This window comes from Giraffa tippelskirchi, chromosome 11, assembly GCF_054371585.1.
Source record: "Giraffa tippelskirchi isolate mGirTip1 chromosome 11, T2T-mGirTip1v1.2.pri, whole genome shotgun sequence".
In the NCBI taxonomy this organism is placed as follows: domain Eukaryota; kingdom Metazoa; phylum Chordata; class Mammalia; order Artiodactyla; family Giraffidae; genus Giraffa; species Giraffa tippelskirchi.
The window spans coordinates 18,795,171-18,822,438 of NC_137285.1; the positions used below are offsets into that span (position 1 = coordinate 18,795,171).

At 57.0% G+C, this 27,268-nt stretch overlaps 1 protein-coding gene and 1 long non-coding RNA gene across 7 annotated transcripts in view; one reads left to right on the forward strand and one right to left on the reverse strand.

The window, feature by feature from the left end:
• On the reverse strand, positions 1-9,438 carry LOC145525935 (uncharacterized). The gene is made up of 8 exons (XR_014068516.1): positions 8,775-9,438; positions 8,212-8,363; positions 6,828-6,932; positions 6,682-6,718; positions 4,800-4,898; positions 1,085-1,134; positions 554-706; positions 1-470 (listed from the first exon to the last, which is right to left on the reverse strand). It is a non-coding gene; the product is annotated as an uncharacterized LOC145525935 (long non-coding RNA).
• The window catches only part of SETD1B (SET domain containing 1B, histone lysine methyltransferase), a 23,750-nt gene continuing 5,605 nt past the window's right edge, over positions 9,124-27,268 (forward strand). Inside the window, exons 1-14 of one of the 6 annotated variants that reach the window (XR_014068515.1) lie at positions 9,481-9,746; positions 9,854-10,041; positions 10,285-10,383; positions 11,017-11,287; positions 13,451-13,563; positions 14,532-15,770; positions 19,390-20,217; positions 20,679-20,940; positions 21,027-21,068; positions 21,240-21,361; positions 21,448-21,553; positions 22,314-22,799; positions 24,056-25,330; positions 26,167-26,326. Coding sequence is in view for 3 of the 6 variants with exons in the window: in XM_081540102.1 (XP_081396228.1) it covers positions 9,868-10,041; positions 10,285-10,383; positions 11,017-11,287; positions 13,451-13,563; positions 14,532-15,770; positions 19,390-20,217; positions 20,679-20,940; positions 21,027-21,361; positions 21,448-21,553; positions 22,314-22,799; positions 24,056-25,318; positions 26,160-26,326 (5,343 nt within the window). In the remaining 3 variants the exon portion in view is untranslated. Of the gene's footprint in view, positions 9,375-9,480; positions 9,747-9,853; positions 10,042-10,284; positions 10,384-11,016; positions 11,288-13,450; positions 13,564-14,531; positions 15,771-19,389; positions 20,218-20,678; positions 20,941-21,026; positions 21,362-21,447; positions 21,554-22,313; positions 22,800-24,055; positions 25,331-26,159; positions 26,327-27,268 lie in introns of those variants that run through there. The other 5 variants (XM_081540103.1, XR_014068513.1, XM_081540102.1 and 2 more) reach the window with 5 other exon arrangements.

Sequence of the window (27,268 nt, forward strand, 5' to 3'; positions counted from 1 at the left end):
TTTTTGCAGCACAAGTTTATTGAGAGGCAACTGTGTTCCTGCTTTTGAGGAATTCAGTCTTGGGGGAAGCAGTCTAAAGGAGTCTGCAAGATGTGAACTATTTAGACACCAGAGCCCCTGTGGGATTCAAAGGTTGGGAGTTGGGTAGCACATGAACTAAGCTTGGCAGTGCTGGCAGGAAGCGCCAATGGAAGTAGGATGGGCGCACAGCTTGAGTAAATGCATGGTGGCTGGAAAACGCCATCAAATTTGGCAATGGCTGGGGCGTGAGGAGAGAGGCGAGACATGGCTGTCAAGGAAACCAAGGCTTAGACCATGGAGGCCTGGCTGCCAGGCTCAAGACGGGAGTCAGACACAGGCTCTGAACAGGAGAAGAGCCAAGCCAAAGCTCTCTCCGGTGACTAAGGAGGAGCTGTGACTGGCTGGTGAGGCCATGGCTGGGGCCATCTCTGCATAGGGGCAGCCTGGTGCTGGCAGGAGAGGAAGGGAAGAGCATCACTCAGGGAGAGGGAGGATGGAAGAAGGTTTTGAGAGAGAGAGGAGGGCCACTTACCTTTGAGCCAACTGCAGGCTTGACCTTGTATCACGGATCCTGAAACTCAGGGAGTGACTGGGAGACTACAACTGCCTCATCTGAGAGGGTCATTGGGAGAATTCACTTAGAAGGGTCACCCCACTCTGAGCAAACTGTGGTAACTGCTCCAGCCTGGAGGGGGAAGCCACTTGACTTTCCTCAAAGTCCTCAGACCTCAGTTTCTACCTTTTCTACGAAATGAATTTCAACTTACAACAAATGACATTAACGCAGAGCCAAGAGGAGGAAAAGTGGGTCTTCCCAGCCTGGCCTGGGCCCAGGCAGGACAGCTGACACTGGCCCCAGCCTGCCCACCCACCCTGCCTGGCCAAGAGGCTGGCGGAGCCCCAACCCCATCCTGCAGGGAGCGTGTTTGATTTGGACCTGGCTCCAGTGGTGGTGCTGGGGCTGGCTTTGTAGCTAAAAATACCCAGTGGCCAGGCCAGCTGCTCAGAGCTTCCTCAGAGGCACTGGAAACACCCACAGGCCAGCAGAGCCCTACTCCCTTACCTGCAAGACGATCTGAGGACCCAGGCCATTCTTCTCTTCACCAGGAATTCCTGGAGAGATTTGGGAGAAGAAAAAATTCTTTAACCCGGTTCTTGCCACAGAACTATTGGGACACAGAAGCCTAGGGGAGTTGGCAGGTGACATCTGTGGGGGTGAAGTGACTTGTGTTCACACTTAGGCCTACGGGCTCTCCCAGTGTTAAGTCATTCAGTCATGTCCAACTCTTTGTAACCCTATGGACTGTAGCCTGCTAGGCTCCTTTATCCGTGGGATTCTCCAGGCAAGAATACTGGAGTGGGTAGCCATTCTCTTCTCCAGGAGATCTTCCCAACCCAAGGACTGAACCCGGGTCTCCTGTGTTGCAGGCAGATTCTTTACCGTCTGAGCCACCTGGGAAGCCCAGGGTGTCTAGTGAGGCCAACTGACCCCAGGAGAGAAGTAGGGCCAGATACACTTCTGTCTTGTGAGGTCAAGCTCTGGCCAGCACAGGTCAGGACAGGGAAGTGAACAGCAATGCTATGGCTTCCACTTCCCTGGTTCCTCAGAACACTGTCAGAGGTCACTGCACACCTGAGGGGTCATCCACCCCATGTGTGACAGAAGTTAATGGAGCCATCCTCTGAGGTCCCAGAGATGGGAGGTGGCCCAGGGTGGCCTGGGGTATCAAAGCTGTCTCTCCCTGTGCCAGGGCTCTCCTCCAAGCTCGACATTTGGTAACAGGGTTGGGGGAGTGACTGCCAGAGTAAAAAAGCGGCCTTCATAAAGCCAGACTCAGAAACAGTTCAAGAGATTATCCGCCAACTTCCTCCTCCTGGTTCACAAGGGGAGACCACGAGTCTTGGAGGGGTGGGATCTTGTCGAGGTCACTGGCCAGGAGGACACAGCACTGAACCCAGGCGGCCTCTGTGATGGCCGGGTGCCCTCCACAGTCCAGGCAGACTCTGAGTCTCCACCCAGAGGGTCCGAAAGGTCGTTACTCCACACCGCGCCTGTTGGCCGATGGGCCGGAAGGGGCGGGGCCCTGCCGTCCAGTAGTAAGGCAGGTCGGGCCACCTCCAGGCCGCCCTTCCGCTGGCGTGGCCCTCTCCAGGCAGGCTCCACCGGCTGGGCGCCAGGAACGCCCCGCCCCGAGCTCGCCGGGTTACCGGTGGGCGGGGCCACCCTCCGTGGAGGAACCGTCTGAGGACTGATAGGCAGCCCCGCCCCTCCCTTCACCTAAGAGGGGATACCAGCATGCGGACAAAGAAACTCAAGAGGGAGAGAAAAAAGAAAAAGCGAGAAGGAAGTACGATCCTTCCAGGTCTTGCGGACACCACCCCCCTTTCCAAGATTCACACCCCGACCCCAGGGGAGCGCCTCATTGTTCCCTAATTGGTCCGAGGGCGGGAGTGGAGGAACTGGAATTGGCTGTAGCCCTTCAGGCTGCTGCTGTGAGGGAAAGATTTCAATTACTTAACCATCCAGGGCCCACGGGAGGTAAAGACCCCTGCTCCGCTGAGCCCCAAGGACTCGATCAGAAAGGATGGCGGACACCCTCAAGTGGCAGAAAGGTCACCTGAGGATCGAAGGGAGTTGAATGAACACATCAATGGCACAGCAGAATCTAAACCTTAGGACTGGGACAAGTGTGGAACGCGGGAAGAGGCTCAAAGTATAAGATATTAATAATCTGAGCCTCACCAGCTTTTACAAAGTGCTCACTCTGGGTAGGGGAAAGGAAGTCTAGTGCTGAGGGTAGTCAGCTGCACCCTTCACCCGAGCAAAGGACAGGATGGACCAAATCCAGCTTATCTGGGATAAGACCCTCATGCTGTCAAGACTCGGCAGCCAGAAGGAGCTACGAGTACCATGCTGGCTACTTTCAACCAGACAGCTTTGCCGGCTCCCAGGCAGTGATGCCAGCAGACAGCTGGCACGGGCAGGAGACCAAAATAACCCAGACAGCTGGGGCGAGGGGGTGCCACGGACACAGGCGCTGGGTTGGAAGTGAAGACACCTGGAACCTCATTCTGACTGCCCGTGGTGGCCTCCTGACCTTGAGTCACTTCTACTCTCCCAGTTGTGGGGGGACCCCTAAATCAGGACCCATTATGGAACAGCCTGTGGACCTGAGGAAGCGCCACCACCCCAACTCACACACTGGAGGAAACACAGTGCTGACTCCCAGCCGGCAGAAAGTCAGTCTTCCCCTTTGCCCAGAGGCTTGGCCACGTGCTATGGGGTGGGCTGGTGGGGGAGGAGCCTACAGATGGCCTAGCCCCACCCCCCCCAGCCACCTAGGAATGAAGACCAACTAATGTGAAGCCAGAACGTGAGGCCGGCACCCCTTAACCGCACTTAATCCGCCCTCCACCCTTTACAGCAGGCTTCATTATCATCACTTTACACAGGAGACTCGCCCAAGGTCACCAGCACCCTGGAGAGTCAAGCCCACAGCTGCCTGACCTACAGCCTCCCCTAATGAAGCACCAACACTGCCCCAACAAAATCTCTGGGTCAAGCCCTAAGGCTCCCCCAATCCTCAATTCAGCCCCTACACTGAGGGATGGGATAAAAGTGAACAGAGGCGATCAGACTGGGAAGCCTGAATCCAAAAGACGAGAGCTGTGCAATCAGCAGGGACCCAAATGGTTCATCAAAGTAATCACAAACTAGAGCTCACATGGGGGAGAGGTCAGAGATCAAGGGCCACACTATCTCCAGCTGTGGAGCTTCCTGGAGATCAAGAGGACACAAGACCCCTCACAATCAGCTTGTGTTAGGAAAATGAGAGTTGCCATTACTACGAAGCCCATGACTGCACCAAGAAATGAGGTCGGGGCTTCAAGTGCACAAGTTCACGTCCTTTCAACACCCCAAGGTGATACCTGGCACAAAGGTTCTCAAAATATGTCTCCACCAGGCAGCCATGAGCATCACCTGGGAATTTATTAGAAATGCAAGTTCTCAGGCCCCACTAACTGAACCAGAAACTCAAGGATGGGGCCTCAGAGTATTTTAATGAGCCACCCGTGTGATCGGATGCACTCTTTTGACAATCACTGACCCATGTGCGCAGATGGGGAAACGGGTTGAGAGACTGCGCTGCTTACGCAAGGTCACAGCAGGTAAAACGGCTAGAAGGTTTCAAATTCGGGTTTGTCCAATTCTAGAAACAGGGCTTTGAGGGGGAGGGGGCTGGGTGAAATGGAATCGTGGGAATTTCCTGGAAGGAGACGAGTCAAGAAACCTTTTTCTTAAAGAAAACTGGCCCAGATCTCAGGTCCTTCTGTTCTTCACCTCCCTAGCAGCCAGACATTAGAAAGGAAGAAGCCAGCTTCATACAATCACCCCACACACCCCCAATGCGGGCCGGAAGGGAGGGCCAGCGCTGGGTCCGGTTTCCTGGCAGCCGACTGTGCCTTTCAGAAGAGGCATCCAGGGCCCTCCCCCACCACAAAACACAAGACTGGGAAACCCTCACAAGTGCAGCCTCTCCTATGCTGCTAAATACGGCAGAGAATTGCACGCCCCAAACTCCTGACAACAGAAGCTGACAGGCGGGGATGGATGGACCAAGCAGGCCCAGCAGGCAGCCGATTTCACACAGTCCCACACATCTGTGGGGGAGGGGCCGCAGAACCAGACTAGCGGGTTTGGGGTGCCCGCCCTCCCTGGGCGCCAGGCCAAAGCCCCCCACATCGCCCTCGCAGGCTGGGAAAGGGCTCACACCTACCTTAATGCGAGGACTGGCAGAGTCGCACTAGACCTGCTTCTGCTGTCCAAACGAGGGCGGTCACTCTGGGGGTACCGGGCCCCTTCTCCGGTCACAAGCCTAAAGGGAAAAATGGGAGGGTTTTTTTTTGGCGTCGATGGCCACAAACCAGGCAGGATCTCCTTGAGGGAAAAAGATCCTTACAAATGCCGAACCCCCTTCCCAGCTGCCAAGGCGGCCCTCACTCTAAAATGGATGGGGGGGGCGGCGTGGATGAGTCACGAAGGTTCAGCCCGAAAGCCAAGCTGCAGGAAGCGACTCATCTGTATTTCCAAAGGCCCGCCCAATCCGCATCCCCTCCCCCAGGAATGGCCGGAGGTGCGAGGGTTTACCCCAAAGCTCTCCGCCTCGGGGGATCCCGGGAAAGGCCCGTTTGGCTTTCCCAGGCCCCAACCCCCCAGCCTGCCCTCCCGAGCGCCGGTGGCCTGCACTGCCCTCATGGCCACATCAGGACGTCGGTGGCCTGCGTGAGGGCCGCCCAAAGCAGAGGACAAAAGGGACCCACCCGCCCCTCGGGCTCGGCTATCAAAAAGGGCGGTTAGGGGGCCAAACGTGGGCGCTGAGGCTCGAGTGGGCAGCAGGGAGGGCCTAGGGTCAGGGAGGGCAGCAGGGCTGCGGGGGGTGGAAAACTCCGCAGCCTCTAGAGCAGCCCTTCGGGGTCAGGGGCGGCCTCGAGCGGCCCCGTGGCCCTTTGCTACTGGCTCCCGGACGGGAGGAAAGAAGAAAGGCCCCGCCCGGGAGCGAGGCCTCGTGCCCGCGGGGGCTCCTGCGTAGGGCCCGGGGTCCAAGGAGGCTACAGAGCCTGCTCTCTTCGTCTAAGCTTCCCCCGGCCGGGGGCATACCCCCAGGCGGCTGCCTGGAACGCGGGCGGCGGCCTCCCCTCCCCTTCCCCCTGCTCCGGCCCCGCCGCCTCCTTCCCTCCTCCCGCCTGGCGCGCGGCAGCCGCCACCGCCCGAGCCGCGGGCGGCGCGCGCGCGAAATGGCGCCCGTCTGGCCGCCTCGCCCCGCGGATGCGAGAGCGGGAGCCGCGGCGCGCGACGCCCCCCAAGGCCCGCAGCCCCCGAAACGGCCTCGGAGACCAATCCTCGGCCCGGGGCGCTGTGTCCCGCGGACTCTGAGGGCTCGGCCCGGCCGACGGACCGCCGCCGGCTCCGGGCTTCCAACGACAACCAGGGAAGGAGGGAGGAAGGAAGAGAGCGGCCGCCATTAGCCACCCCGCAGCCCGGCCCTGGCTCCGGCCCCAGCCTCGGCCCCAGCCCAGCCGGCGGCTCTGCTCTGAACCTGAAAATAAAACTCGTGTTTGTGAGGGAGGAGCGAGCGCGGACGGGAGCACAGGCAGCGCTCGGGCTGCAAAGCTGGAGAGATGCTGCGTCATGGTGCCAACATGGACGCCGGCCTTTTGTCCTTTTTTGCTTAGGAAGCGCAAGCGCGCCCAGGAGCCCCGAAAAGCCAGCTTCAGAGGGCGAGAGCCCCACCATCAAAAGGAAAAGAGGCCTCAGGCCCGGAAGGAGAGGCTTCCTCAGCTTTTGTGACCCCCTTCCCCAAAGCACTTCAATTTCTTCTCCCTATCAAGGCTCAAACCTAGAAAAGCGAGGGGAACTAGCGCAGGCGGCTCCGTGGATGCCCCAAGTCGCTGGGGAGACCTTCCTTTTGCCTCCTGGGCAAAAAGGGCAAAGAGTCTGAAGAGCCCTCCTCGTGCTCCCACCCTCCCCGATCCGGCTGCCAAACATGAAGCTCCAGAAACCACCTTCTCCCCTCAGCTCCTAAACATTTGCAGCCCTTGGCCTTCTCGAAAGAACATTTCCTCGAAGGGGCAAAAGGCACTTTTTTTTTTTTTACTTACCCGCTCAGCCCGGTGCCATGGAGTCTGGAAGATCAAGCTGGGCGGAGGTTTTGAAGGTGTTATTGTGGGGAAAAAAAAATCTTTTAGGGAGATTGTTTAGTTGGAAATATTTGGGGTAATGGTGGTGTCTTTTTTGTTGTTGTTACCTTTTTAAAGTTACACTCTCATGGCATTTTCTGCTCCTTCCACTTCTGCAAACTTTCCAGGGTTGGGTTGGCAAAAGGCGGCTTCGCTGAGGACTGTTTACTGCTCTGGATATAGCAATGGTGTGACCGTCATTAAGAGACAAAAGGCGAAAATACACAGTCAAATCAAACAAAAGGCAAAAGACGCACCGGCCATCCCAACCACCATAGAAACTACCCCCGAGTTAACGATGGTGTTTGGCTCGAGCCAGCTAGGACTTGTTTTCCAGTTTTAATCTAGTTTCCTGTGACGGCTTTAGTCTTTTTACACAAAGAGGTCTTCCTTTCCCTCACACCACCCCCCCTTCCCCAACAAAGACGAGAAATACAGAGCTGTTTTTCTTCAAATAGATCGATTTTCAAAGAAAGTGTACCTGTTACGGGGAAGAAAGCTGACTAGCATTTATTGCTGTAAACATTTTCAAAAGCTTAACTCTAAAACCTAGCTTTATAAAAGCAAAATCGTCTAAAAGCATTTTAACTGGCTTATGCTAGACAAGAGCGACAAAGACATACATGCAGATGAAGGTTCAGAAAATTAAGGACATCTCAGCAACATTAACATGAAAACTGCACTGCGTAAGGACAGAATGGATTGGGTACTTACAATGTAAAAGGTTTTTAAAAACTTAAGAGTAACGACTGCTTACAATTTTTTGTTGCTGCCATTTCGCTAATCCTAAAACTATACATTTAAAACATTACCTTGTTAAAAAGAGCAGAAGGAGTTAATAAGATGGCCAGTTTTAAGTGTTTAATAGAGGAAACTATATATAAAAATTTATTGTTCAGTTAAGAGAATACAGATTAAGACAGCTCCAAGCTCCCCCCACCCACCCAAGAAAAAAAGAGGAAAAAAAATTAAATATGTCATTTACTTAGGTTTTTTGGAATTCAAAATTGTTAACTGCTGACATTAATAGTGTGCTATGACCTAGTTATACAAGACAAAGATGGATTCCAAGTCATAAGGAAAAATCCAGATCTTTTTAACGTCTTCTTCATTCTTCCAATTTTGAGTCCTTTAGCTTGTTGACAAATGTTAAACACAACACTGAGGCGTCCTGAACGGGATGGTGGAGTCAAAGGAAAAACATTCCCCATTTGCAACAAAGGAAAAACCCACTTGGCCATTTAATTCCATTGCAGAAAAATGGCTCCCCTCATCTGTTGGCCTCTCCTTGGTGTCTGATGAAGGATGTTTTGAGATCAGCGTCTAATAACTCAAGCCCTATAGAAGCCGCGCGCTGATTGGCTGCCGCGCCCGGCCGCCCTGCTCCAGCCAATTACCTACCCACGGCCAAATTACAAACCCCGAAAAGAGCCCCAATATGAAATACACTACCACGAAGCCCTAGCGAGGCGGCTCCCTCTCCTCGGCCGCCAGACAGGAGAGGCAGAGGGGGCTGCAAACGCGTCCTCGCGAAGCCCGAGAGCCTCGGAGTTGAACTCACAAAATGGAAGCCGCGCGCTGATTGGCCGCCGCCACTCCCGGACCTTTAATAAAGAAAGGGGAAGGAAAGATAAATGCAAAAAAGGGGGACTCGCTCCTCCGCCGGTGGCTGAAGGAAGGGGGGGGTGCGGAGAAGCATGTGTTCACGACAATTACAAGGGCACTCCTCTCCAAAAATAAAAACAGAAAGAAGCTTCTATCACCCAGGTCCAGGCCAGGGCTGCTTCCTCCCAGGAATGTAAATGCTAATTTGGTTAAAATCCTGGTTTCCCCTCCCCAGCTCAGCTCCGGGGGGAGGGGGTCGCAGGGCAGAAGAGGAAGCCGTAGCCGAGATACCTCGATTGCAACTCGTCTTGGGGCCGCCTTGCCGCCCCTCTCGGCTCCAGGCGTCCAAACACACAGTCATACACACACCCCAAAACCCAGCCCTTTCCCTTGGGCCCCCACGCGCCCACCTCCAGTCTTGGCAGTTTGGAAACAGTTTTGGAGGCCCGAGGCGCAAGCCGCGGCGGCCGCGGCTCGGAGGGTAGCCCCAGCCGCGGGAGGTAGAGCCCGGGGAGACCCCCCCTCCCCCGCCGCCAAGCCCCCCACCTAAGTCCCAGCAGAATAAATAAATTAAAAGGCCTTCCCCCAGGGAGGGGGGAGGCAGTGTGGGAGCGCGCGAGTGAGGGGTGGGGGGCCGCTGAGGCCCGGGGCTTTGGCGGCGCAGCTGCCGCCGCCGGGAGAGTGCCTGGGGAAGCGGCGAGGAAGGAGAGGGGAGGAGGAAGAGGAGGAGGAGGAGGAAGAGGAGGAGGGTGAGCGCTCGGGTCGGGCTCCTTAGCGGTGTATTGTGGGATGTGCGGCTACTGGGAGCCGAGCCTCCGCCGCCAGCCGCCTCCCGGGCAGCAGCAGCAGCAGCAGCAGCAGCGGCGGCGGCAGCAGCTCCGGGCCCGGCAGCCGCGGCGGCGGCGGCGCTTCCCCCTCCTGGCCCCCCGTCCGGCCGCCCCGGCCTCGGCTCCCGCGGGGGACACCATGTACTGGCTGGCGGCGCAGGGAGGCCGGCGCCCGGCGGGGATGTAAGCGCGGCTCGGGGAGGGAGAGGCCGCGGCCGGCAGCCGGGCGTCCCGAGCCCCCAGCCCCGGCCCCCGCTCCGGCCGAGCGAGCGAGCGGGCGGGCGGCGCCAGGCCTGCCGCGAGCCCCGCGCCAGAGCCGAGCCGAGCGATCGAGCGAGCTAGCGCCACGCCGGGCGGCCGGGCGGGCACCATGGGCCGGAGCCCGCGTCCTCCGGGTGCCCCGGGCCCCGCCAGTCCGCACCAGGGGCCCCCGGGAGCCCCTCGCAGCCGCTCCGAGACGGTGGCCGAGCGGGCGGGCGCCTAATTCTCCGGAAGGGTTATTCTCTTGCTCCATTCTTATTTTTGGGGGGAGCCAGCTCCTTTTGGGGCGCGTTGGTAAGGTGGGAGGGGGTGGGGGGGCTGGACGATTTGATTCTTTAGCGTGTGTGTAGAAGCGGCCGCCGCCGCCGCGGCGGAGACGACAACAACTTGCTCGTTTTCAGGTTGGGTTAACGGCATGGAGAACAGTCACCCCCCCCACCACCACCACCAGCAGCCCCCGCCGCAGCCCGGCCCTTCGGGCGAGAGGAGGAACCACCATTGGAGAAGTTACAAGTTGATGATTGACCCGGCTTTGAAAAAGGGGCATCATAAACTGTACCGCTACGATGGGCAGCATTTCAGCCTTGCGGTGAGTAGCCGGCGCGCCTCCCTGCCGCCCCCCCCGCCCCCCACTCCCGAGCCGTGCCGAAGAGGGTGGAGGCTGAGTGGTCCGAGCGGCCCGGGACTCCCCCTTCCTGACCACCCGGCCAACTGTCAGCCAGGTCCCCAGTCCTGGACTTTGACAAGTGCCTGGAGAAGGGGGGGGGTTCCTGTCCCTGACCCTGGGGAGTGGGACCAGCCCACCCACTCCGCTCCCCTTTCCTCTCCACAGATGTCCAGCAACCGCCCGGTGGAAATTGTCGAAGATCCCCGGGTGGTCGGCATCTGGACAAAAAGCAAGGAGCTGGAGCTGTCGGTCCCCAAATTCAAGGTAGGACCCCTTCCCCGTACCCCGCGCCCCTCCCCCCCACTCCCCGAGTTCGAAAATAACGCCAGTCCTGACCAAGCCCAGCCGGATTCTGAGTTCCCGCCGTCTGGGGGCTGGGGAAGTTTTGGCGGGGAGGGGGAGGTTGCAGAGAGAGGGGGTGTCCCCTCTCGGCTACTGTAAACAGAATAACACTCGGTGAAACTGTAATCAAGGAGCTGATACAGTGTCCTGCCCGCCCAGCTGGGGGCTCCGAGTCCCCACCTGGCTCCTGCCAGCCCAGGAGCTCGGCCCTGGGACCCGCCCCCCTTCCCAGCTTTGTGGCTTTAGGGGGAAAGCTTTCTAGCCCGAGGGGTCGCCCCTGCCCTGGCAGCAGGGAGAGGAGGCCAGAGTTGGGGGGGTGGGGAAAGAGAAACTGTTTCTTTTTCCCCTTTCCTTTCGAACCCAGAGAACTTCCACGTTCCAAATGATTTAATCCTCCGCTTTCCGGGCCCGCCCGCGTGCATTCCCCCCCCAATTTTTTTTTTTTTTTAATTTTTTACCCTTCATTGTTTTCAAAGAGCGGGCGAGTGGGAAATGTTCTGTTTTCCCTTCGGTTTCAATGTTCTCCAAACTCCCTTCCCCCTCTTCCCCTGCCAGATCGATGAGTTCTATGTGGGCCCGGTGCCTCCGAAGCAGGTGACATTTGCCAAGCTGAATGATAACATCCGTGAAAACTTCCTGAGGGACATGTGCAAGAAGTATGGGGAGGTGGAGGAGGTGGAGATTTTGTACAACCCCAAGACCAAGAAGCACTTGGGCATTGCCAAAGTGGTCTTTGCCACGGTCAGGGGAGCCAAGGAGGCCGTTCAGCACTTGCATAGCACTTCGGTCATGGGTAATATCATCCACGTGGAGCTGGACACCAAAGGTGAGTGGAGGCCCGCTCAGGACAGCCACTGCTGAGGAGCCCCAAGACCTGCAGTGTGACCCCCTTCTCTCCCAGGGCCTGCCTTGCAGTGTTGGGGAGCCCCTCAGCTTTCCTTGGGTACCCCCCAACCTTATTTTTCTTTTGCCCCCCTCTTTTGAGGGTAGAGTCACGTGGAGCTAAATGTGTTGTCTGTTGCTAGGAGACGGAATTGTAATTTACCAAATGTGCCGGTCCTTGGCCACTGCACCCCTAGGGACCACCTGGAGGCTTCCCCACTGTTGACACCCCCTTGGGCCCCTCTCGGAGCCCTGGTGGCCTGGGTTTAGGAGGTCCCCAGAGTTGCTTTCTGTGTTAAGAGAGGAGACAGGGTTTGTTTATTTGGGGGGAGGGGGCGCTGAGGGAGAGCCACGAAGCCGTCTTTAAATATGCAAAGAGTAGGTCTCTCCACTAAAAAAGTCCTCCTAAGGGTTTGGGGAGTGTCCCTCCCCCTCTTGCCGCCCCCTCCCCCTGAAAGTGGGAACCAATCTGGGCCCGGAGTGTGGTTTCATTGATAATGTTCCCGATAGAGCTGGGCGGGCTGCTCTGGGTGTTCAAGGGTTGACACTGTGTCTTCCCTCCTCTCTCTTAAAGAGACAGCATCACCTCCCAGGCAGCGGAATCCCGCTCTGCTCTCGCTCTGAGCCTCTGAGCGGCTGCTGGGGGAGCTGGGCTGGGGAAGCCATACCTCCCACCCTCAGGGTCCTGGGAGGCTTCTCCTCCTTGCTGGCTGGGGGTCTTCTGGAACTCCAGGGCATCCCCTAAAGTTTGCCTGTGGCTGCTTAGAGTTCCTATGGGGGAGCTGGGCTGGGGAAGCCATACCTCCCACCCTCAGGGTCCTGGGAGGCTTCTCCTCCTTGCTGGCTGGGGGTCTTCTGGAACTCCAGGGCATCCCCTAAAGTTTGCCTGTGGCTGCTTAGAGTTCCTATAGAATATAGAAGAAAGTGCCAGGTGCTCTAAGGTCCAACCAGAGATGACCAGGGTAGACACTGTAGGGGTCTTTCCCACCGCTCCCCCCCCCCCGTGGGGGGTCCCGGGGGACCCTGCCTGGGAGCGTTTAGGTGGGTAACTTCCAGGGGTTCTGTGAGCATGGGGTTTAGAGGCAATTGGGACATACCAAACCTAAGACCTGCAAATGTAAATCTTCTTTTTTATGTTTATTACTGAATACATGTCAGCTGAGTCTCTAAGTCTTTGCTGAGGGGTGTGGGGGGACGCTGCTCCTGGTTGGGCACAGTTACCCTACAAACTCTTGCCAAACCTGTCCCAGGTCTGAGCCTCCTCAGGGCAAAGGCCACAGCCCCCTTCACCTCCCCTCCTTTTGTCTCTGTCAAGGGATACCCCTTGGGTGGTGGCAGGCTTATCTTAAGGAGCAGTCAGCCCTCACCAAAATTGCAAAAAAAAAAAAAAAAAAAAAAGGCCCTTAGAGACTGCCACTAAGTTTGTATTTCAAGAAAGACTGGTAAAGAGTAGTTCAAGGAATGTGTCTCCTTTGCATATGTAAGCAGCTGCCTCAGAGGGCTCTATAAATAATATGGCCCCCTGGTCTGTTGAGGCCTCTCTCAACTGGAGGGGGGCTGGGGATGGGGAGGAGCTAGGGTGAGGGTTATCCGACATGGGGACTAGGGACTGGGAGGAGGCCTGTGGAGTTCAGTAAGTCAGTCCTAGAGTGCTTTTACAAACTCTGTCAGTCACCTGAGAGGGTTCACAACAAACTGTCACTTCTGTGTCACTGGGTCTCCTTTTCACTTGCTACTGGGCCCTGGCTGTTAGATGGGAAGGCAGAAGGATGGGGATTACCTGACCATGGTAATGGCTGGCATGGCCCAGGTGACAGGAAGGGGCTTTGTGGTGGGGGTGGCATGTCTATATTTGGGGGAGTCCCATGTCATGAGGCATTAAACTCTTGAATCTCAGGATGAGAGAATCATACAGTTTAGCCGCTTCATTGAACAGACTACCTCCCGAATGAGGTACAAAAAGAGAGAAGAGGGAACTTGGTCAGGGTCACTCAGCTTCCTAAGGCTTGGGGTCCCAGGTACAAGGGGACCCACAAGGATGCCCACCTGTGGGGGCTGCCCCATCCTGGAGCCTCACTGAGGCCTCCCTCCCTTGTCTTTTCCACAGGGGAAACCCGCATGCGGTTCTACGAACTGTTGGTCACGGGCCGATACACGCCCCAAACCCTGCCAGTGGGTGAGCTGGACGCTGTCTCTCCAATCGTGAATGAGACCCTGCAGGTGGGTGTGTGACTGTCAGTCCTTCCCCTACCTCCCCACCCCATCACCACTTCCCCAGTGTGCCCCCCACCCCACTTCATTAGCTCCAGCATGGGACACCAGGACTCAGGAGGGAAAGGAGCCTGGCTGTGCCCACCACAGCTTCCAGTGGGATGCAGGGGAGGGTCCTGAAAGCCCTGTCTGCTAAAGCGCCCCTCTGGTCTGGCCCCCCACCCTCTCCCTGCACACGCTGGGATTCCCACTTATCAGAGCCCATGTGCTTTTCGCGCTGATCCTGAAACACTGCTGTGTTCAGGATCCTGTTGTCTGGTGTCCCATGGACCCCTCCGTTCCACCTCCTCACCCCCGGCAACGAAAGCCAGGTTCAGTCTCTCCTTCCAGAGCAAGAATGACTCCTCCCTCCTTCCCCAACCACTGCCCCCCAGAACACTCACCTGGACCACCCTCTCACAAGTGGATCACTCCCAGGAGTAGCTTTTCCCAAGTGAAGAGTCTTTGTTTACTCGCTGATAAGCTGGGTTGTCTATTAGGCACTTTACCATGTTACACTATTTAAAACCTAAAATATCGAGAGGCTGGGGGAGCAAGGTGGCCACCCCCTCACTTCCAAAACCGTAGTTGGCCTCCGCTACCTCTGCCTGGAAGGTCTTTGATTTCTGACGGCCTGAGGCAGGAAGGAAATCCCAGTGCAAACCAAGACTTCAGGGTCTTACCTTTACCCTGCTTCAGGGATTAGGAAAAACCCTCAAGGTTCTCTGAGGATAATTGGCTACCCCAAGATTAGAGAAGGTGAGGCCCATCCAGATATTCTTCTTTCATCTCCCCTCCCCTCTCCGTTCACCATGCTGAGTGACCAGTTTGGCTCCGAGCTCCCAGGCAGATAGAGTGAGAGGGGAAAACAGTCCCATTCTAGTGCATGTTTTCCCCCCAGCGATCTCAGACCTCTCTCCCTCTTTCTCTCTTTCCAGCTGTCAGATGCCCTGAAGCGCCTCAAAGATGGTGGCCTATCTGCAGGCTGTGGCTCCGGCTCATCCTCTGTCACCCCCAATAGTGGTGGAACACCCTTCTCCCAGGACACAGCTTATTCCAGCTGCCGCTTGGACACACCCAACTCCTACGGCCAGGGCACGCCGCTCACGCCGCGCCTGGGCACCCCCTTCTCGCAGGACTCGAGCTACTCCAGCCGCCAGCCCACGCCGTCCTACCTCTTCAGCCAGGACCCCACAACGACCTTCAAGGCTCGGCGCCACGAGAGCAAGTTCACAGATGCCTACAACCGCCGCCACGAGCACCATTATGTCCACAACTCATCTGCCGTCACTGCGGTGGCAGGGGCCACAGCCGGCTTCCGGGGCTCTGTGGACCTCCCATTCGGGGCAGTCGGCGGCAGTGGGGGCAGCAGTGGGCCCCCATTCAAGGCCCAACCACAGGATTCAGCCACATTTGCCCACACTCCACCGCCCACCCAAGCAACCCCTGCGCCCGGAGTCACCTTCAAGTCGGCTTTCTCTCCGTATCAGACTCCCGTGCCCCCTTTCCCCCCGCCACCCGAGGAGCCCACCACCACAACCCCCTTTGGGGCCCGTGACAGCGGCGAGTTCCGAAGAGCACCTGCGCCCCCACCCCTGCCACCTGCCGAGTCCCTGACCAAGGAGAAGCCTGGCACACCGCCGGGACCCCCGCCCCCTGAGGCCAACAGCATAGAGCTGGGTGGTCGGCCAACCTTTGGCTGGAGTCCTGAGCCCTGTGACAGTCCCGGCACGCCTACGCTGGAGTCGTCGCCCGCAGGGCCAGAGAAGCCCCACGACAGCCTGGACTCCCGGATCGAGATGCTGCTGAAGGAGCAGCGCACCAAGCTGCCCTTCCTTCGGGAGCAGGACTCCGACACAGAGCTGCAGATGGAGGGCAGCCCCATCTCCTCCTCCTCCTCCCAGCTCTCCCCACTGGCCCCCTTTGGCGCTAACTCTCAGCCAGGCTTTCGAGGCCCTACACCACCGTCCTCGCGCCCCTCCAGCACTGGCCTGGAGGATATCAGCCCCACGCCACTGCCCGACTCAGATGAGGATGGTGAGCTTGATCTGGGCCTGGGGCCTCGGCCCCCACCCGAGCCGGGTCCCCCAGACCCTACCGGTCTTCTGGGTCAGACAAGTGAGGCGGCCTTGGACCTGGCTGGAGACAGGACCCCAACCTCAGAGAAGATGGATGAGGTACCACATTATGTCTGTCCGTCTCTGGGCTTGGTTTTGTCTGTCTTGTGGCACCGTCTTTCCTCCCTGAGGACAACTATGACACAGAAGCAACAGGGCTAGGACAGCCAAAATAACAGGTCAAAAATAAAAAGAACATGCAGAAAGCATCAGGGGCCATGACTGAGCAGCTGAGAGCCATAATTGGCTCTGAGCTCCCTAGCAGCTTTGGCAAAAAGGGAAACTTGACCTAGATCTGTTGCTCTCCATCTTAGGTTATGGGAAGTTGGGACTTTTCCAGGGGATAAAGTCTGAGTTGAGCTTCTTTGGTTGAAGTCTGCTGAGATCCCAGAGAGTGTGGACAAGTGATGGTTTTGGGTCCCCTCCTCTGTTGGGTGGCTAGGGCCTGGTCAAGACTAGTCCTGACACTCAGGGAGTTTTGGGGAAAGGGAGCAGCCAGAGTGTTCTGCTGAGCTGGGTCAGGTGGGAGCTCTGGAGCTCTATCTCCAAGTACCTGGTGCTCTCTGAAGAGACTGGAAACCACGTGGGGCAAGGAGGGCATTGAAATTTACCTTATCCCTCTCCCCTGGCTCCAAGAGTTTCAGGGGGAGGGCCACAGCCAGATGCAGGCAAAGTTGATCCCCTCCTCACCCTCTGCCTACCCACAGATCTTCATCTGGGGTCTCTCTACCCAAGCTCCATCCTCAGGGTTAGCGTGAGGGATGCTGCCTGCCACATTCTCTTGTGGGGAGGATTAAGTCATCTTCCTTGGCTCTGTTCCTCCCCCCTCCTGGTCCAGGCACCTGCCCTGGCCTTCCTGGAGACCTGCTTTGGAACTTGTGAGCCTGAAAGGCATGAGCAGCCAGGAGCATAGACGGAGCTCTGTGCCCCTGTGGGTGGCCAGGAGGAGGGTCCCTCCCTCCTTCCCAGGTCCTTTGATTAGGCCGATTTGGCTGCCTCAGGGAGGAACAGAGAGGAACTTGGCTTGCCTGGGAGGGGACTGCAGGTGGCCGGGGCTCCTGGAGGCCTCCGGGCTGATCTGGCAAGTGGGTTCAGGCAGGGAGAGTTGACAGGTGTGCAGAGGTGGGGGGGCTGCTGGCTCTGCCATCCTCCTTTCTTCCCGAAGTTAAGGGATGTTTGTTTACCATGCTCACTTGCTGATCTAGGGCTAGGAAGCCCAGAGTAGCTGGAGGGAACGGGCTGTCCCACCGGGTCTCTGGAGGAAAGGGGAGACTGAGGCCCAGAGAGCTGTGGTACTGGAAGCCGGGGGACATCAGTCCTGGGAAGCCCGGGAGTACGGACAACCTCCAAAGTGGCCCTCGGGAGCCCCCTGCCGGCAGTCGGGAGAACGGCTCCCGGGCTCCTCCGGACCAAACCTAAGGGAATCCCAGCCTAGACTGACCAGGAGGGAGAGCAGCGCGAGGGGGCACTCCATATCTTCACAGAAGCTGGTGGTTAGAAGTTCCGGTTCCAGGCCTTAGTCCCACCTCTCTCACTTACTGGTTATGTGACCTTAGGGAAGTCACTTTCCCTCTCTGAGTCTCAGTTTCATCATCTGTGAAATGGTGGGATAGTGAGAGTATCTGCCTCACGCCCTCTTGGCTTAAGTGAAGTGCTGTACGGGAAACTCCAGGAACAGCTCGAACTGATGCCCAACGCTCAGTGGCTAGTTCTTGCCCCCTGGATGTGGGAGGGGCGGAGGGAGGGGCTGGGCCTCGAGCCTGAGCGCGGACCCAGGTCTCCTTGTGATTGGCTGGCAGCAGGGCCGGGGTTAACCCTCTGCGTGCTGCGCCTGCCTCGCTGGGCGCTGTCCAGGACTGATCTGGCGCTGTCCCTGAGTATCAGGCTGGGAGCCTGGCAGTGCCTCCCTGTCAGCATGTATGTGGGACCCTGAGAGGCAGCGAGAGGGTGTGTTTCTGTAGAGGAGACAGAGCCACAGCCCGAGAGCTTCCTTCTGCTGCCAGAGATTTAGTTTTCCTCTTCCGCCTGCCTCTCCATATCCCTTTGAACCTTCACTCGCCTGTAGGTCTGACCTTTGACCTTCTAACCTGCACAGATCCCACCTCCTCAACCTTCAAATGCACTCCCTGTCTCTGGCAATCTACAAAGGCTCTGTCTCCCCAGATGGCACCTGAGCCACCTTTTCGCCTCTGGTCCTGACAGGAACCTGAGAGCAGTCCATTTCTCCTCTCCCAACCCCTGTTCTGCCTTCTTGCTCCACCTCTACCCTGTGGACACCATGCCCTGCTCCAGTTCCAGGGCTGTACACCCAGCTCCCCAAAGCCCCAGGTCTGAATGTAAAGAGGACTTCACTATTTCACAGCCAAGTCACACACTTGGCTCCCCCATTGACCTGGTGCCAGTGTCCTGGATTCCCATGGCAGCCCCAACCCCTCACTCATCAGGCAACCTGAGCTCCAATCTCAGCTCTGTTTCTGACCAGCGCCTCTTGGGCCAGTGGTTTATGTGTGTCTCTCTGAGGGTGTTTTCTCACCTGTCAAGAGATTGGAATAGAGCCCTTCCTCATGAGATTATGGTGCAGATAAGAAACATGAGACATTGTGTGCTCATAACACTCAACCCTACCGCAGCCTGTACTAAAACTATGTGAAAAGAATAATTAAGGAAAACATTCAGATTTATCTCTTTTTCATGCACCCTGACTCCTGCTAAAGCTCCTCCCTCCCTTGCTTCTGTCACCTCTGCCAGGCCCTCTCTGCCACAGTGAAGACTGCAGACCAACTGGGAATAAAGGCTGGTGAGCCACTTCCTGGTTGGAATCCAGGCTCCGCCTCAGTGGCTGTGTAGCCTTGGGCAAGTTCTGTAAGCTCTCAGTGTTCCAATTTTCTCATCAGTAAAACTGGTGATAAACACCTTGCAGGTTTTCTGAGGGTTAGCTGAATGAACATCTATAAAGTGCTTAGAAAGGTGCCTGCCAGTAGGAAGGGCTATGTGCTGTGGTAAGTTGCTTCAGTCATGTCTGACTTTTTGCAGCCCCATGGACTGTAGCCCACCAGGCTCCTCTGTCCATGGAATTCTCCCAGCAAGAATGTTGAAGCAGGTTGCCATTTCCTCCTCCAGCAGGAAAGGGCTATACAAATGTTATTAACTATTCCTATTATCTTCTGTGAATACAAATTGAAACAATCTTTCAAATTGAAACAATCTTTTTCCTTCTTCATGCCTCACCACCCCCTTCTCTGCTTTTTTTTTCTCCACGAAGGACTATATATTTCACATTCATTCTAGTCAACCTTTGTCTTATCCCTCTAGAAGTTCAGCTCCAAGAGAGCAAGAGTTTGTCTGTCTTGTTCACCACCGTGTCCTCAGTACCTGGGACAATACCTGGTATACAGCAGGTGCTGAGCAAATGTTTGTTGAATGAATGAATGAATGAAGCTGCATGATAACCCCATGAGGCAAGTACAGTGATGCCCAACATGCAGATGGAGAGACTGAGGCTTAAAGAGGTTAAATGACTTGCTCAAGGCCATACGGCTGGGATGAGAAGGGACCAGGATCGGGACTGCGGAAGCCACGTTACTCACTAGTCTTGCAGACGACTGCTTCTCTGACCTTCTGGTGTTGGGAAGGGGAATCTGGGCTCCCCCTCATTTCTCTCCCCTTGCTCTCCCTGCAGGGGCAGCAGTCCTCAGGGGAAGACATGGAGATCTCAGACGACGAGATGCCCTCGGCCCCCATCACCAGCGCTGACTGCCCCAAGCCCATGGTGGTGACCCCAGGGGCCGGGGCCGTGGCAGCTCCCTCCGTGCTGGCCCCAACCTTGCCACTGCCCCCGCCCCCTGGCTTCCCACCACTGCCCCCGCCCCCACCCCCACCCCCACCCCAGCCCGGCTTCCCCATGCCCCCACCTCTGCCACCCCCACCGCCCCCGCCACCCCCGGCTCATCCAGCTGTGACGGTGCCCCCACCACCCCTGCCAGCCCCGCCGCCTGGTGTCCCACCCCCGCCCATTCTGCCGCCACTACCGCCCTTCCCACCAGGGCTGTTTCCCGTGATGCAGGTAGACATGAGCCATGTGCTGGGGGGCCAGTGGGGCAGCATGCCCATGTCCTTCCAGATGCAAACACAGATGCTGAGCCGTCTGATGACGGGCCAGGGCGCTTGCCCCTACCCCCCCTTCATGGCTGCCGCAGCCGCAGCTGCCTCTGCTGGACTGCAGTTTGTCAACCTGCCACCCTACCGGGGCCCCTTCTCCCTTGGTAACACTGGTCCAGGCCGCGGGCAGCCCTGGCCACCCCTGCCCAAGTTTGACCCATCAGTGCCACCACCAGGCTATGTGCCCCGTCAGGAGGACCCACACAAGGCCACTGTGGACGGTGTCCTGCTGGTGGTCCTCAAAGAGCTCAAGGCCATCATGAAGCGAGACCTGAACCGCAAGATGGTGGAGGTGGTGGCCTTCAGGGCCTTTGACGAGTGGTGGGACAAGAAGGAACGGATGGCTAAGGTGAGTGGGCAGCATATCCCCTCGGTAGGAGGTGGGCAGGCCAGAGGTAGAGACCTGGCCAGGCAGCCTCTGTCGTCCCCAGGCACCTTAGTGGAAACACCACCACAGAGCCCCCAAACAGAGTAGTGTGTGTTATTTTGTGAAACCGGTGTGTCGATGACACAAGTGTGTACTTCCTATGTGTTTCTCTTGGATTCCAACCTCCAAAACTCCAGAGCCCCTGCCATGTGTGGGCAGCCATAGTAACAGCTTCTCAGGTGAGGAAGCTGAGGGTCAGGGAAGCAGAGTGTGGTGCTGGGGTCGTTCTGAGTAGTGACGTGAAATGCAGTAGGTTCCAGGAAAGGAAATGCCCAGTTCAGGCATGGCTGTCACTGTGGAAAGGATGGCAGGCTACTCGGGGGACAGGGTTGGTGGCTGTACTCTAACCACACTGACCTTCTCCCTCCTCTCTCACACCCCAGGCCTCGCTGACCCCGGTGAAGTCGGGTGAGCACAAAGATGAGGACAGGCCGAAGCCCAAGGACCGCATCGCCTCCTGCCTGCTGGAGTCCTGGGGCAAGGGCGAGGGCCTGAGCTACGAGGGGCTGGGCCTGGGCATCGGCCTGCGTGGGGCCATCCGCCTGCCCTCCTTCAAGGTCAAGAGGAAGGAACCGCCGGACACAGCCTCGTCTGGTGACCAGAAGCGGTTGCGACCCTCTACCTCCGTGGATGAGGAGGACGAAGGTGGGGCCTTGCCAGGTGCTGGGACCTCCTCCTCCTGTGCGTGCCCCCACCCGGCTCTGACCGCCCACCCTCCCTCCCCACCACAGAGTCTGAGCGTGAGCGGGACCGGGACATGGCCGATGCCCCCTGTGAGCTTGCCAAGCGGGACCCCAAGGGTGTGGGAGTGCGGCGGCGGCCAGCCCGGCCCCTGGAGCTGGACAGCGGCGGGGAGGAGGACGAGAAGGAGTCGCTGTCGGTGTCGTCATCCTCGTCAGCATCCTCGTCCTCGGGCTCCTCAACCACCTCACCCTCATCCTCAGCCTCCGACAAGGAGGAGCGAGAAAGCACGGAGGAGGAAGAGGAAGGGGAGGGGGAGGAAGAGGAGGAGGAAGGCCCCAGGAGCCAGATCTCCTCCTCCTCGACCTCATCCATGTCAGATAAGGTATTGTTCAGGCTTGGGGAGGCCTGGGGAGCTGGGCCAGGCGAGGGAGCCCTTCGGCTCACCTGTCCAGCATCCCTCTCCCCTAGGATGATGATGATGAAGACAGTGACGACCGGGATGAGTCTGAGAATGACGACGAGGACACGGCCCTGTCAGAGGCGAGTGAGAAGGAAGAAGGGGACTCAGATGCAGGTGAGCGTGGCTTCTGGCCCAGCCCAGGGTCCCTCTGCAGGAAGCAGAGCCTACACAATAGTCAGCAATACTGAAGGGGTAGGATTTCTTGACGATGAAGTGTGAAGTCATTAAAACACAAACACAGCCTGCCCTGTAATTCCTTTTTTATGAAATTTCCAGGATAGGTCAGTCCACAGAGATAGAGAATGAGATGGTTGGATGGCATTACCGACTCAATGGACATGAGTTTGAGCAAACTCCAGGAGACGGTGAAGGACAGGGAAGCCTGGTGTGCTCCAGTCAATGGGGTCGCAAAGAGCAGACACGACTGAGCAACTGAACAACAATAGAGACAAAGAGTGGACTAGTGGTTGCTGGGGTCAAGTGGTGGGGGTAGAGGGGTGATAGCTGAAAGGAACGGGCTGCTTCTTGAGCTTGTGAAAATCTTTTGGGACAAGTTAGAAATGTCAGTTCTCCACATTGTGAAGGTGCTAAATACCACCATGTCATCTACCCTAAGATGGTTAGCTTTATGTTATGTGGATTTCACCTCCGTTTAAAGAAAACAGATGATGGTGAGTTAATACATAAAAACAGATGATGGTGAGTTAATACATACACACACACACACCCCTCCACCTACCCGAGTCTCACACACACACACACACACACACACACACACACCTCCACCTACCCGAGTCACCCCAGTGCCTCCTGTTTTGAGCCCTTTGGGGCACAGCAGATAATAACAGGGCCCCTGCCCGTGTCCCCCATGCAGAGGAGACGGTGAGCATAGCCACCTCCAAGCCTGGAGCTGAGTCCACCAGTGAGAGTTCTGAGTCTTCTGACTTCGCATCAAGCTCCGAGTCCTCTTCATCATCATCTTCGGAAGATGAAGAAGAGCTGGCAGCCGGGGAGGAGGAAGAAGAGGAGGAGGAGGAAGGGGAGGCAGCTGCAGACGAGAGCACAGCTCCCGCTGCTCCTGACAAGGACTTTGAGAATGAAGTGGTCACAGGAGCACCCACAACGGAGTCACAGGGCCCAGAAGAGGAGGTGGACATTGAGGCTGAGGATGAGGCCCCCAAGGAGCGGACCCCGATGCTGGAAGAGCCCCCCGTGCCTGTGAGTGTCGAGGAGCTGGCTAGCTGCAAGGAGCCCCCCGAGGAACCAGGCCTGAACCAGGAAGGGGCCAGGTTGCTGTCTCCAGAACCCCCTGCAGGAGAGATGGAGGCCCGGCCACTGCCATCCCCAGAGCCCACCCCAGGTAACACTTGCAGCCCATGGGAAGGCGGTGGGAATAGAAACAAGATGTCTTTAACCATCAGAATGAACCGGGGCTCCTTTGTGCCATCACTTAAACTTACCAAGTAATTTCCTTATCTGTAAAATGGGATCGGTGGATGGTGCTTCCCCCATAAGGTCATACAGGAGGATGGAGCGAGATGACTTGCCAGGACGAAGCTGGGCACCTGTTAGACCCCAAAGGGAGGTCTGCTGCTGTCACCATTCCTCACTATTTCCCTGGGGTCTAGTCCTTGGACTGCTAGTCCCATGAGATGCTCCCAAAAGAGGAAGTGTGGGGATATGTATGGTCTTTTAGTGATAGGCAGAGAAGGCCTCTGGGCCCTGGGTACCTATCACCAGAGGGGTGCTGGGCGGGTTAAAAAGGGCTGTGGGCACTGCCCCCTCCACCATCTTGGTGGAGCTGCACAAAGTACGTGAAAGGCTCTGACAGTGCTGTCCAAGAGGACTTTGTACAGTGATCAGCATGTTCTCTCTGTCCTGTCCAGCCTCACAGCCACTAGACACAGCATCGCTAAGAGCTTGAGAAAGGGGGAGAGTGCTGCTGTGGGGCAGAATTTGTAATGTTGATTAATTTTAGTTAACATAAACTACTATAGCCACATGCGGTTAGTTTGTACCTCTAATAGTCCTTAAGGAGAGCAACCCGTTGTATTTTGTTTAAGTTTTTTATTTGACTCTAGAACCACAGGTCTTTGCAAATTGTTAAATGTATTTATAAAGCCCATATTTTTGTCTCCTTTATGGTTTTAGGAACTGATAATACAACAGTGGACCAAAATGGGCAAAAATATCTGCCCTCCTGGAGCTTACTACACTCAGGGCAGGTTGATAGATGACAGCCGATAAGTTAGAAAACATATTAGGTGACAGTGGACAGAAATGCTAGGAGAAAACCTTAAAGGCTCTTACAAGTCGTGTAGAAAAGGGACTTGTTTAATTTTATTCAATAGCAGAGCTCATTTTCTTGGTCCATGGGATGTTCCTTGCTCACCGGAACACCATTCTAAAGACAGTGTCAAGGATGCCAGCTATGTCTCCTGCATCTTTGATTTAGTCCCACCAACATTTCTCAAATCCTGCTGTGTATCTAGGAATCCAGAGGGTACGAGTACATACCCAGAGAGGTGTCCAGGGCACAGTAGGGTAGTATGAGGAGGGCACCGAGGGCCGTTTGAGTCAATAACTAAGGTCTGCTTTCTGCCCATTGCTCTCCAGAGGACAACCTGAAAGCGGAGCCTGAGGCCCCGGTGCTGCTCTCTTTACCGCTGCAGCCACCATTGCCACCGTCTCGACCGCCCCGGCCACCCAGCCCACCACCAGAGCCCGAGACCCCAGACCTCTCCCTCCCACCCGTCCCTCTGGAGCCTCCCCACCATGAGGACCAGCCCCCACGTACTCCGAGCCTCTGTGGCAGCCTGGGCAAGTCCCAGAGCTCAGAGGCGGTGCCGGCCACACCGAGCGGGGAGCCCTTGCCGACAGCGGGCAGCGGCGGCCTGGCCCTGAGCTCCCCGCAGCTGCCCGGCAGCCCCTTCTCCTACCCATCCCCATCCCCCAGCTTGAGCAGTGGGGGCCTCCCAAGGACACCTGGCCGGGACTTCAGCTTCACACCCACCTTCCCCGAGCCTGGGGGGCCCCTACTTCTGCCCGTCTGCCCCCTCCCAGCTGGCCGGCGTGACGATCGGTCTGGCCCCCTGGCCTCCCCGGTGCTCCTGGAGACAGGCCTGCCGCTTCCTCTGCCCTTACCCTTGCCCCTGCCCCTAGCGTTGCCTGTACCCGTCCTGCGTGCCCAGTCACGGGCCCCCACCCAACTGCCACCTCTGCTGCCTGCCCCACTGGCCCCCTGCCCACCCCCCATCAAGAGGAAGCCGGGCCGGCCCCGGCGATCACCGCCAGCTGTGCTCACCTTGGATGGGCCTTTGGTCCGACCGCCAGGAGGGGCCGCCCTGGGCAGGGACCTCCTGCTTCTGCCAGGCCAGCCGCAGACCCCTGTCTTCCCTAGCACCCATGATCCCCGGACCGTGACCCTGGACTTCCGGAACGCGGGGATCCCGGCCCCCCCACCACCCTTGCCCCCTCAGCCCCCTCCACCCCCACCTCCACCACCTGTTGAGCCCACTAAGCTGCCCTTTAAGGAGCTAGAGAACCAGTGGCCTTCCGAGGCCATCCCTCCGGGTCCCCGTGGGCGTGACGAGATCTCCGATGAGTTCATGAACCTGGCCAAGGTGCGGGGGTCCTGGCGCCGGCCACCGAAGAAGCGCCATGAGGACCTGGTGGTCTCAGCCTCGCCCGAGCTCTCGCCACCGCAGCCTCTCTTCCGGCCCCGCTCAGAGTTTGAGGAGATGACCATCCTCTATGACATCTGGAATGGTGGCATCGACGAGGAGGACATCCGCTTCCTGTGTGTTACCTACGAGCGGCTACTGCAGCAGGACAATGGCATGGACTGGCTCAATGACACGCTCTGGGTCTACCATCCCTATATCCTGCCAGGTGGGGCGGGGGCCACACCTCCCAGGACACAGGGGTCCACTCCTACCTCTCTGGGCGGCATCTCCTACAAGGGTGCGTGTCACCACCACTTGTGGATGGTGCCCATGTGCTGGCACCACACCAGGCTCTGTATGGAGTCATCTCTGCCTTGTGTGCCAGAATTAAGAGGTCTTGGGGTCAAACGTAACAACGTGATTGTACAACATAACAGAAGCGGGGGCTGACAGAGGGCTCACTCTTCTTGGCTCCCCCCTCATCAGCTAATTTAATCTTCCCAACAGCCTAGGGAGGTGGGGGCTATTATTATTCCCATTTTACATATGAAGAAACTGAAATTCAGAGAGGTTGAATTACTTGCCCAAAGTCATGCAGCTATAAAGTAACTGAGTAGAGATTTGAACCCAGGCAAATCTGGCTCCAGAACCTGGGCTATTAATCACAATGCCCCCATAGTTAGCACAACCCAATGAAGTTGGTGCTATCTTTATCCCTGCTGTACCAAACTAATATACTGAACATTTATTCTGTGTCAGGAACTCTACTAAGCATCTGTAATCATTCCAGGGGGCATCATAATTATCCTGATTTGCATATGGGGAAACTGAGGCAGAAGGTAGATAAGAAACACACTCAGGACCATGCAGCTAGGTACCTGACAGAGTTCTGACCACAGTGGAGTTGGGCAGTGGGCAGCTTCAGGGAGGTGGCCTAGGTGTGGGTGGTGGAGCTGGGTGTCATCAGCATCCTGGAGATGGGTCTGAGGGTGAGGCCAGGCCCAGGAAGATGGGGCTCTCCAAGAATGTCCATGTGGCCCTTGACCCACACCCACCCACCAGCCTCTCTTCAGCTAAGAAGAAGAAACGGGACGACGGCATCCGGGAGCACGTGACGGGCTGTGCCCGCAGTGAGGGCTTCTATACCATCGACAAGAAGGACAAGCTCAGATACCTCAACAGCAGTCGTGCCAGCACCGACGAGCCCCCCACGGATACCCAGGTAGGGCCATCAGGTGCCCGCCCACCCAGGAGCCTCCCAGGCTGGGCAGTGGGTTGGAGCCCTCCTGGGAGGGGTGCCAGGCAGCCAGAGCAGTTGTGGAACCAGAGGGGCTGGCTCACGGTGCCACTTCCCCGGGTGCTCAGGTGTGAGAGGTGAGGTGAGGTGAGCGGCAGGTAGGGGAGAGTGTGAAGGGTCTTTTTCAGGGGTGCAAACAGTGTTGAATTGCATTTCGAGAAGTTACCTTCATCTTTTTTTAAATTCAGCAAATAAATTGGGTAGGTTGGGCATGGAGGGCTGTGTGGGGAAAAGTGGATGCCTTTGAAAGACTTAGCAGGATCATTAGAACATTAGAAAGTCTAATGGATGGGACTGGGGGCTGACTGGAGGCAGAATGGCATGCCGCTGCTGGGTCTCACCTGGGGCAGTGGGTAACTGGATGCCAAGCACAGAAGTGAGAGGGAAAGTGGGACCATCATGTTAGGACAGCTTCAGTTCTGGGGTTTGTGGAACATCCAGGTAGTGAGGTCTGGTAGACAGTTAGATGTATGGGTACAGTATAGAGCCTGGGAGGGGGACTTCCGGTCTGAGGATGTAAATTTAGGCATCATCAGGATGGAAGTGTTAACCAAAGCCCACAGCAGGGATGAGCTGACCCAGGGAGAGCGCCTGGAGGTGAATGAAACTCCAGGTATTAATGGCAGGGACAGGACCAGGAAAGCCAAGAGAGGGAAGGGATGCAAGGGTGTTGGGAGGAGTCATGATTTCAAATGAAAGCCATGGGTTATTAGGGTAGGTAAACACTCACCATCTTTACTTTTTTAAAAAAATTATTTATTTATTTATTATGTTTGACTGTGCTGGGTCTTTGTGGCTATGAAGGCTTTTCTGTAGTTGTGGTGAGCAGGGTGAGCTCTCTGGTTGTATGCTCCGGCTTCTTATTGC